At 50.5% G+C, this 11317-nt stretch overlaps 1 protein-coding gene across 1 annotated transcript in view; it reads right to left on the bottom strand.

Annotated features, from left to right (window-relative positions):
- Positions 1–1391, bottom strand: part of LOC142846180 (nectin-1) — a 62339-nt gene extending 60948 nt beyond the window's left edge. The window contains exon 1 of the mRNA XM_075966257.1: positions 219–1391. Coding sequence (XP_075822372.1) covers positions 219–294 — 76 coding nt within the window. The 5' untranslated portion in view covers positions 295–1391. The remainder of the gene's footprint in view (positions 1–218) is intronic.
- Positions 1392–11317: the final 9926 nt, after the last annotated feature.

An 11317-nucleotide genomic window follows, 5' to 3' on the forward strand; every position in this document is an offset into this window, starting at 1 on the left:
ATCCGATTGCTTCCCTGCAGGGCAGGCTGTTCGGCTTCTCAACCCCTTTCTCCACGGTGCCACCTCCTGCCCCCCCCCCCCATCCAAGCGTGACCCAACTTTTCTGGCTCCGTTCGCTCCCTACAACCCAGTCGTGCCCGTCATCCAGCTCCTAGTCCCGAGGAGGCTCTGGTTGGGTGGGGGATATGGGGGGTGGGAAGCAGAGGCGATCGCCTTACCTGGGAAGAAGGTGGCCAAACCAAGAGCGAGTCCCCACCAGCGTCCAACGGCGCCCGCAAGCCCCATCCGAGCCATCGGAGGGCGGGGGTCCGGCGAAAGGGGCGGCCAGGAGGGCGCTCCTCGCGCTCCAGAAACCAGCCTGGAAGACGAGGGCGGATCGCTGGCGGCCGGCTGGCGCTCGGTGGATCCAGGTCAGCCGCAGCCGTCGGCCGGGGCGGGATGGGCTGGGTGGGATCCGCGCGGCCGCAATCCGGGCCCGGGCTGCCGCCGGCTCAGAGCCTCAGCAGATGCCCGCCGCAAGTTGCACGAGTCATGCCCCCTTCGCCTCCTCCGCTCTCCTCCTCTTCGACCCGGTCCCCGCCCTCTTCTTCCACGCAGAGCCGGGCTGGGGAGAGGGACCCACCCCCGGCGCGCCCGGCTGCCCGACTAGCGCGGCGCAGGCTCCCGGCCCTGGGCGCACTCACACCCTCCCGTTCGGTTCCAACTTGCAGGCGTCCATGGCCGGCCGTTCTCCGAGGGTGGCCGGGCGGTGCGGAGGGCTCGGGGCCCAGGCGGTGGTGTGCGGCTACGGCGGCCAGCTGCCCTCGAGGCTCCGGGCTGCGCGGTCTTGGAGGTGTGAGGGGAGCGAGCCGGGTGCGCCACGGGTCCCCACCGCTGCCGCTGCGCCCGGTGCGGGCGATCCGCAACAATGTGGAGCTGCCTGGGAGCCGAGGCGAGCCGCGCTTGCTGCTCTCCCTCTCTTTCTCTCACTCGCCGATCCAGCCTCTCACCCGCTCTCCCGTGATGTCAGCCCGGGGGGAGGGGTTAGCGTTAACCCCCTCCTGGCTCCCACGCGCCCGGCCCAACCCTGGCCGGGTCTCCGCCCGCGCTCCTGCACCTCCCAACCCCAGGCAGCTGCGGCTGCGAGCGTGGCCGTGGGGTCCCGCGCAGACCCCTTCGCTAGCAAGATGCCCCTCGAGTCGCCTTTCGGCCGTGGAGAGGGCCGGAGGGCGGGCTGCCCTCCCCGGTCGCTGACAAAGGGAGGCAGTGACCCCTAGCGGCCGGCAATGGGGAGAAGCTGCTCGGTAGGGGTGGAGTTAAGATGGGGAGGGGGCGGCCGTGGGGAGCCGTGTGAACGTTGGATCTGGCATTGTCCGAGCTCCGGGGGCTTTTTTTAGCCCTTTCCTCCAACCCTGGGCCCATTTCACAGATGAGGAAACAAAGGCCCAGAGGAGGGCGTAGAGAGTGGTCCCGGGTAGAAAGAAACAGAGAACAGTCTAGAACTCAGCTGGCTAAGCATCTGCACCCCGAGATGTGGACGTAGGACAGAAGCTGCTTAACGGAGGATCAACCGCGAAAGCTGTGGAGAAGCGGAGGGAAAGCATTAGTGGATGAGATCAGGGCACTCAGGTTTCTAGTGGGACGTCCTTTATAATCCTCATTGCCTTCAGAGGGTCCTTGTCCCGAAATGGAAGCATTCTGCTTTCCCTCAAAGAACAAGAAACCAAGTCTGCTACCATTGCTCGCACCTCGTTTCTGAGCGGTTTGCGGGATTCCCGCGAAAGTGGTCCATCCAGTCGGTGTCCCAGAACGGCCTGGACTCTCCGCCCCATCCTGTTCGCCACCCACCACATCCGGGTGGCTTCTTGCCAAGGTGACTGAGCCGGAGGGGCCCTTAGCAGTCTGAAGCCTGGACCTTCTGTTCCCCATCCTTGGCCAGGGAGAGGCAGACAGACAGGGTTTCCCAGTCAAGAGAGTAGAACACACCCAGGAGGCCTGACCAGACAACGCCCCCTTTGCCCTTTGCCCAGCCCCAAGGGCACAGAGGCACCGGGAAGCAGCCACATTCTGATAAAATGTAAATTTCCCTTTCCAGGAGTAGGAGGGGCAGGAGGATAAAGGAGGGTGATCCTTTCCCTCTACTGAGCTCCTGGCCTCGGTCTCCCAAAGGAGCCACTCCACTCACCCGAACACTCACTCCCTGTAGCCTTTTAGGTGTCACGTGCGTAACTCAGGAACAACTCTCTAACCCAGTAACTGCCAGACCTGGGAATGCATTGCGTGGTCTCACAGTTGGTCCTTGCCCGAAGCTGGGTCTAGTCTAGGGAGGGACACAGAAACCGAAGTTCCGAGGAGTCACTCACCACAGTGTAGTGAGTTTTCAGAATCACCAGGAAAACATCTACCTTAGCCTGAGCTGGGCTGGACCCTTCTATGAGAAGGGAACCCTGGGACTGACTGAAGGTCTCAGACTCAGTCCCTCAAGCAACTGGATTTAAGGTAGGGGTCAGCACAGGGAAAACCACAAAGTTGAGCAACAGCTAGGGTATTAGGTAGGGAACTCTTAAATAATTGGGCCTAAGCCAGCCTCAGCTTGAAGTAAGGTCAAATCTGTAAATTAGAATTATGCCAGGTTAGTGGCCGCAGGAGGGTCTTAAGCTGGTGAATGCCTTGTTAAATTTAGCAAGTGGTGGCCAGGCTGGCAGTCAGGAAGCTCCCATCTGGCTGGCAAGTGCTTTTAAGTTTGCCAAAGCCAAAATGATTTTCTTGCTTGTGCCTGACACATCATAGGTTTGGGTTCAAGGGGGGTACTTCAGATACACCAAGTTCTTTCAATTTTCCTATTTCTCCATCAGATTTCCTCTGCTGATAGGAAGGAAAATAAGACCAGGCATCAGAAAGGTGCAAGGTGTGGTTCCAACTCTTTTTTTGTTTCTTTGAAATAGGGTTTCTCTGTGTAAGGTATCCCTGGCTGTCTTGGAACTCACTCTTTAGACCAGGCTGGCCTCGAACTCCAAGATCTGCCTGCCTCTGCTTTAGGAGTGCTGGGATTAAAGGTGTGTGTCACCACTGTCCTGCCCTTTGCATGCTGACACTACTTCACTTCTGCGCACATCAGCCTTGTCCTGTGCTCCTGGTTTCTGTGTGGTCCTCACAACACCCTCTGGCAAAGACATGGCAGAACCATCAGCTTTTGCTTCCAACTGGAATGTGACAATTAAGTGGATAAAAGGACTCCTGGACTTCTGGGCTCCTAGCTTAAGAGATGGGACCACAAGCTGGGTGGTGGTGGCACACACTTTCCATTTGGGGGTGGGGGTTCGAGACCGGATTTCTCTGTGTAACAGTCTTGGCTGTGCTGGATCTCACTTTGTAGACCAGGCTGACCTTGAACTCACTGAGATACGCCTGCCTATTGGTCCCAAATACTGGAATTAAAGGCATGAGCAAACCCCTCCCCCCTTTTTAAAGACAGCTCTGACTGTCCTAGAACTCACTATGTAAACCAGGCTAGTCTTGAACTCACGGCATCTTTCTGTTTCTGCCTCCCAAATGCTGGGATTAAAGGCCTTGGCCACCCGGTTTAAGAGGTGGTTTTTTGTTTGTTTTTGTTTTCTTTTCCTCCCCAATCCTAAAGATTTCATTTTTGCTATTTTGGTTATTGGTTTTGTGTTTGAGACAGGTTTATTTTTTTTGGTATTGTTTTGTTTTGTTATTTTGACAGGGTTTTCTCTGTGTAACCTCCCTGGCTGTCCTGGAACTTGCTTTGTAGATCAAATGCTGGGATTAAAGGCATGCATTACCGCCAACTGGACAGACAGAAGGCTCTCTTTACATAGTCCTTGCTGACCTTGAAGTTACTATGTAGGCCAGGTTGACCTCAAACTCACAGCTATTCACCTGTCTCCACCTCCTAAGTACTAGGAATTATAGCTGTGCATCACCATGGTCAGCTCTGACTTCAAATTATTTTTAAAATATGTATTTTATTATTTTTAATATGTGTATATACCTGTGAGTGCAGGGCCTGAAGTGGCCAGAGACATCAGATCAAAGTGGGTGCCAGGAGTTGATTTCATGTCTTCCAGGAGAGCAATATTCACTCTTATCCACTGAACCATCTCTTCAGCTCTGGATTCAGATTCTTAAATGCCGGTTCCTGCCCTGAGTAACTGTGTGTCTTTAGATGACAGCCCCCAGTAATTATGTGTCTTTATAGGCTAGCCCCTAGTAACTATGTGTCTTTATACGATAGCCCCCAGTAACTATGTGTCTTTATACGATAGCCCCCAGTAACTATGTGTCTTTATATGATAGCCCCCAGTAACTATGTGTCTTTATACGATAGCCCCCAGTAACTATGTGTCTTTAGACAAGTTCATTCCCCCATACTTGCACAAGCTGTCCCATAAACCTGTCATTCTCTCTTTTGCTCCCTTGATTCAAATTTGATCCATCCTTCAGGTTTGCAATCAATTGCCAGCTTAACTTCCATGTGATCAGCTTCCTTATCTGTATAATAGGAATAGATAACATACATGTTTTAGGATTGTGAGGATTAAACATGGTACACACTTGGAACAATGCCTAGCAAACAGAGAAAACTGTTTTAATGTTGGTCATCATCATTCCTATAATCTCTGTTTTCACATACACTTGTCTTCTTCTCTGCCAGGGAGATATATATATATATATATATATATATATATATATATATATATAATATCAAAGTATGATACAGACATTGCATTCCCATCCTGTGCATTTAAAGTATATTTTATTTTGAAACAGGTTTGGATTTACAAAAGAGGCATAACAAAGGCAGAAGAAATGGCTCCATGGTTAAGAGTATTTGCTACTTATCCAGAAGACCCAAGTTCAATTCCCAGAGTCCGATTTAAGTGGTTCACAATCACCTGTAACTCCATTTCCAAGAGACATGACATACTTTCCTGCATTTACGCATGGACATACACACAAGCACAATTTTTTGAAAAAAGATCTTTAAAAGCATAAAAGATAGTGTAGTTTTCATTTGACCCTCACCTACTTTCCTAAATGTTAATGACTTATATATGAGCCATGTAGCAAAATTAAGAAATTAGCATTACTATATCTCTATTAAATAAAATAAAGAATTTGTTTGTATTTTCTCAAGTTCCTAAATGTCTATTTTCTCTTTATTTCCTCTTCTAGGATCTAAATCAGGACACCACCTGGCATTTAACACAAGTGATTTTCTTTTCTTTTCTTTTTATATTTCGAGACAGGGTTTCTCCGTAGCTTTTTGGTTCCTGTTCTGGAACTAGCTCTTGTAGACCAGGCTGGCCTCGAACTCACAGAGATCCACCTGCCTCTGCCTCCTGAGTGCTGGGATTAAAGGCATGCGTCACCACCGCCCGGCTCACAAGTAATTTTCTAATGCAAGTGATCAGCTCCAAGCTGATCCCTTCCTTCTCTGGCCTGCCAAATTCAGGCCATTATCATGGCCTCAGCAATGTCTCTTCCTGCATCATTCCTGCTTTAGAAGCCTCACATTCCTCTGTTCTAGGGCTTTGCATAGGGGAGACTCTACTTTCCTGGGGGCCAACAAATGTATTTCTTCTGTAAGCCCCACCCCCTTTCTTGGTCAGCTTCCTTTTCTTTTGTTCACTTGTGCCACATTCTCGTGGTGGTAGGTAGACCAGACTTGTGCCCTGTCTCCCCACAGCTCTTTTCTGTATTCCCGCAGTCTCATTGGTGATTGATTATTTGCAATGTTTGATCCACTCTAGGTCAGGGACAATGCCTGTTTTGTATCCCTAGGACCTAGGAACACACCACATACCCACTAGGCACCTGATGGGAAAGCTTTGTCTTGTCACTTGCATCCTGTGTCCCCTCCTGCTCATCCTATGCTCTCTCATCTGCAGACTGAGGAGGTTAATGTCCCCACTGGATTTCAAGGGTCCCCGCTCCCTGCTTCAAAAGAGCCATGTTTAAAGAACATGTTGTTTTCACACGCTGTAAACATTGGCCTTCTGAAAAGTATTTCTCTTAATGGAGTTTGAGGATATGGCTATTCAGAAAGTTTGAGACTCCTGACCGATTACTGTATTATAAGTTATGATTTCATAAATGTTCATGATTTCACAATTTCATGATGGTTGGTTTAAATAAATATTTTTTCTTTTTTTTTCTTTCTTCTTCTTTTTAAAGGCAATAGGGAGCCATTGAAGAGTTTTGAACAGAGAAGTGCTTATTGGGAACCGCTGGAGCTGGGCTTCCAGGAGATGAATCTGGCAACGATGTGAGCGGGACAGACAGATGATGATTGGTCAGTGAGGGAGGAGGGGAGCAGAGAGAGTGGGTTGTCATGGAAGCCAGTAAGAAGAGAAGAGGATTTAACTGAAGAAGAGGAAGGGGAGAGAGGGGCGGGGGAGTGGGGGGGAGGCGGGAAGGCCACCACCAATAGTGACGGAGTCTGCAGGTGCAGGCAGGGATCAGATGGCTCTCGGAAACAGTGGCCGAAGCACCAGTGACCTTTGTGAGAATGGTGTTGACCTCCAGGGGGAAGCCGAACCCAGATCCCAGTAGGGGGTCAGAGGAAGGGGGAGGGGGAGCGGTAGGTGTCCCGCTTCCTAGAAATTTGGTGTTTGGTGTGCTGAGTAAGCAAGACGATCAGAAGCACAGAGAGAGCTAGCCGGCTGCGGCCGGCAAAGGGTCTCACTTTCTCCTTCTGAGTGGGAAATGAAAGACCAGTGAGGGACTGGGGAAGCTGGGGAAGAATTGGAAGTGAAAATCCTTTAGGGAGAAGCCCTGGAAGTGGTGGTGGTGGGGGGAGGGCAATAGGATGAGGGGTGGGACCCTAGCCCTGGAAGTTGGGGGGGGGGAGTCAGGATGAGACAATGGGATGAGGGTGGGACCTAAGTCCTGGAAGTGGGGAGGGCGGGGTGAGACAATGGGATGGGGGTGGGACTCAAGCCCCAAGTCCTGGAAGTGGGCGGGGAAGGCAATGGAATGGTGGGTGTGGTGGGACTCAAACCCTGGAAGTGGCAGGGAGTGGGGAGGAGGAGGCAATGAGATGGGGGTGGGTGGGACTCAAGCCCTGGAAGTGGTAGAAGGTAGGGGAGGCAATGGGATAGGGGTGATGGTGAAACCAAGGGCAGAAAAGAGATGAGGTATGGATTTCTGTGCATGGAAGAAGTGAGGAGAGCATGGGGTGAAGAGGATTTGGGAAACAGAACATAGGAGGGGTGAGTAACAGGATCACTGGCAGGAGCTGAGGGCTGGAGTTCCCTGCAGGGAGAGGTTGGAAGGTGGCTTCAGGTTTCACAAGTGGGAAGGCTGGAGAGAGTGGAGGGGAGAAATGATCAACAGTGTCCCCCACCACTGGGGAAAGGAATGCAGTGATGGGTGTGCCTTTCCTGGGGAGTCAGGACAGAGGGTGTCCACTTAAAAAAATTCGGGTTCAATTTAATCTGTCAGAGATTGTTTAGAGATTCGAGCTAAGAGGCAAGGGAATGAACTCCAGGTCATCTTCCCACTGAGGCTGCAGTCCGTTCATCAGACTGCTCCTGATGGAATCTGGGTCTGGCTTGGACAGTGGGTCCTACTTCCCTTTCGGGCTCTGAAACCTGACATGCCTCAGTGTGACAGGCCCCTCCCAGAGCGGGCACTTGGTCTTTCCTTTCTTACCTAGTCCAGCCACAGGGGTAGAGAAGTGGCAACTGATCTGCATGGGAGCAGCCCTGGGAAAGCACAGTTCTAGGAGAGTCTCCCTGAGGCACACTCTCCGCTTCCACAGGCCCTTTCAGACAGGCAGCTGTTGGGCCTGGAAAAGGCCCAAAGTCAACACAATAATGACTTCCCCTCCCGGCCATCTCCCAGGCCCCTCTGTGTCATTCAGTAATTAGCTAATAAAGCTTACTTTGATGTGAGGAAACCCTTATGAAATCCCCAAGGTTCCCCCAAACCCTGAACTCTGCTGGCAGGAGAAGTGCTACACTGATTAAGAGGTTACCCCACCCAGGGTCTCTGGCCCTCAGGGTAAGGTCAGCAGCGGTTGAAGTGTAAGGAGAGGAAGATGATGAGGATGGTGGAGGAGGAAGGGAGGAGCCGCAGGACCACAAACACAAACAGGATCGGAAGACAGAATCCCATGGAGAAAGGATGCCCAAAGCTCTGGCCAATCCCCAGGATACCCCACCTGCCATAGGTACTCCCTTCCCTCACCTGATAGGCCAACATCACCCTGGGCTGTGCTGTTGGGGGGAGCTGGCAACCACAGCCCCTAATTACTGTTATCATCGCCATGGTAGCTGTGGTGATTACGATTGTGCTTCTGTATCCCACAGTGCTGAGCAGCATTAATTATTGTTATTCCTAGAGAGATCACCGCAGAGCTTCCTCATTGCCATGGCTGCCATTGCTCTTGGGACGACCAGCTGAATACAGCTTCACCTCACCCCCAGGTCCAGTGATTTAGTAAGTCAAAAGGGAACCAAGATGGTTAACTGAAGGGCCACCTCAGGAGATGTTCCAGGGACCTTAATGGCTGGTAGAACTGAAGTCCAAAGGTTTTGTTTTGGTTTTGTTGTTGTTGTTGTTGCTGCTGTTTGTTTTTGATACAAGCTCTTATAGGCTGGCCTCAAATTTACTTTATTTCTGTCTTAGTTAGGGTTTACTATTGCTGTGAATAGACACCATGACCATGGCAGTTCTCAGAAAGGAAACATTTAATTGGGGCACTCGCCTTCAGTTTCAGAGGTTCAGTCCATTATGATAGGGAACATGGTGGCATGAAGGCAGATGTAGAACTGACTACATCTTGACCTAAAGGCAACAGGAAGTCAACTGACTGTCACACTGAGGAAAGCTTGACAAAAAGAAACCTCTATAACCTGCTCCCTGCTCTGCAGTGAAACTTCCTACAACAAGGCCACACAAAACACTTCCTCCAACAAGGCCACACCTCCTAATAGTGCTGCTCCCTTTGGGGACCATTTTCTTTCAAATCACCACAGTAGCCAAGGGTTACTTTAGGCTTCCAATCCTCCTGCCTCCACCTCACAAATGCTGAGATTACAGATGTGTCCCTGTAATGCCTGGTTTGCATATTGATAGAAATGGAACCCAGGACATCATACGTGCTAAATGAACCGTCTACCAACTGAGTTACATCCTGTCCCATCTAGAACCATCCGATTCTCCAGAAAGAATGAAGCCTGGAAGAAAGTTAGTGCATTCCTTCTTGCTTCTGGTCCAGGTGCCTTCCTAGCATTCAGGCCGTTTACCACCCTGAATCCAAAGGAGTTCTGCGTGTGACTTGAGGTGTTGTGCCTGTCCTGAATGAGGGTTCTTAAACTCTGCAGCAGTGTCTAGAAGAGGGTTGAGTGAAGATCTGCACAGATGAGTCATCTTAGGTCATGAGGATGGGAAGGACTGGGCAGCGCTTCGGTGGCAGGGACCCAAGGGACAAAAGATTCTGAGAAAGGAAGAGGACATGTCATCTAGGGGTTAAGGAAATTATAAGGGGGTGTCTTCTTAGTTGGGGAGCAGACTTTTCAAGAGCCATGTGAGGTTAAGCAATAGAACTCTTAAGTAGAGAAGCTTGACTTCTCCTGCTCGGCTGCCATCCGGCAGAGAAGGGCACACTGTGGACACTTGCCCTGGGCATGCTGAGCTGAGGCTGGGCCCGAGAGTTAGGGCTGTTACATTTGTTGGCCTCAACCTTTCCAAAGATGGATGGAAGAAAGCTGTGTCCCTCTGTCTGGGAGCCCACACGTCTGTGTAAGGACAGTGTCCATATGGCAAGCTAGCTCTAGCAGGCTTTACGGAGGTGCTGTTCCGTGTCCAGGTTCCCTGTCATCAGACAGTGGCACAAAGACCCCGGCAAGAAGAGAATCCATGTCAGGTTTTTATGGTGTGAAGCAGGAACGATCAAGCAGGGTTCACATACTGTTTTATAGTTCTCAGAAACAGGCAAGTATAGAGAAGGGAATGTGGAGGAATGAAAATAAATTGTGGGTGAAGATTTTTTTATTTTAATTTTATTTAAATTTTTACTTTAATACCATTATGAAGTTACTTTAATAATTTAATTTTTCTGTATTATGAAAAGTGCTTTTCCTGCAGAAACGAGCTCTGAATTATATTTGATTTAGGTTAATATCTATGCCCTGTTCTCCTTGAGCACATGCCTCTGGGAAGAGGTGCTCCAAGAAGGTGGCAAGTGGCCTGGGGTGACAGCCAAAGCACAGACAGTGCCCATGCAGGTAACTGAGATTTAAAGGAACAGAGACCATGTGTTGTTCTGTTGCTTAGGGGGCGGCCTAGCCAGGGGATGGTGGTGTGACATAGAGTCAAGAGAACTGGGGTAGGGTTTTGGATCAGCCGTTTGTTAGCTGTGAAGCCGGGGACAAGAGTGGCCTGCTGTAATGGTTTGCCTGAAATTGGGGGGACTCCAGGACACGAGGCTTCCCTTTGTGAAATCTAGGAAGGGCCACGGGGAAACTAGGACAATCACTCACTTTTTTTTGTTGTGGTTATTTTTAAATTTATTTATTTTATGTGCATTATTATTTTGCCTGAATGAATGTCGGTGTGAGGTTAACTAGAATAAAAGATGTGAGCTGCCATGTGGGTGCTGAAAATTGAACCTGGGTCCTCTGGAAAAGTAGCCACTGCTCTTAACCACGGAGCCATCTCTCCAGCCCCTCATTCACTTTAATGAGCCTCACCTGTGAGATGGTGCTGACGACTCCGAGAATCTCCCTAAGTGCACTGCAAACTCCGTGTCTTCCTACTTGTTGGGAATGATAGGAGCTACTGGGACGGGGAAGGGTTAAGGGGGAAGGAATTGGGGAAGAATGGTTCTGGCCTTAAGACCTTATAGCTCCGAAGCTTGCCTAGATTAACACCGCAATTTATAGGTGAAGAACGTATATTTATGGGGGCCGAGGATGGAACTCAGTGGTAGAGATTTACCTAGCATATGAGAGGCCCTAGATTTAATTCCTAGAACCTAGAAAGGAGTTACAGCCAGTCTACAGCCAGGTGCTATGCCCCTTTCCTTTCCTGGGAGCAAAGTCTAGTTGGGTAGGCAGGGATCAGGAAGTGGGATCGTAGGGAAATTAGGAACCTGTGGGACTGTCATGTGTGTAGGGACTTGTTGCTAGTCCAGGAGATTGGGAAAGGCTGGGAAGTATGCCGCAGAGGTTGAGGATGGTCCCAGTCAGGCCAAAGCAGGTCCATGAAAGGCAGGAGGCCCACAGGCTGGGAACCTAGGGATTGGGTGAGAGTTCAGGGCGACTGGGGCTGAGCAAGAGGAGAATATGAGCCAGGCGATGGTGGTGCA

This window comes from Microtus pennsylvanicus, chromosome 3 (genome assembly GCF_037038515.1).
Source record: "Microtus pennsylvanicus isolate mMicPen1 chromosome 3, mMicPen1.hap1, whole genome shotgun sequence".
NCBI classification, from domain to species: Eukaryota; Metazoa; Chordata; class Mammalia; order Rodentia; family Cricetidae; genus Microtus; species Microtus pennsylvanicus.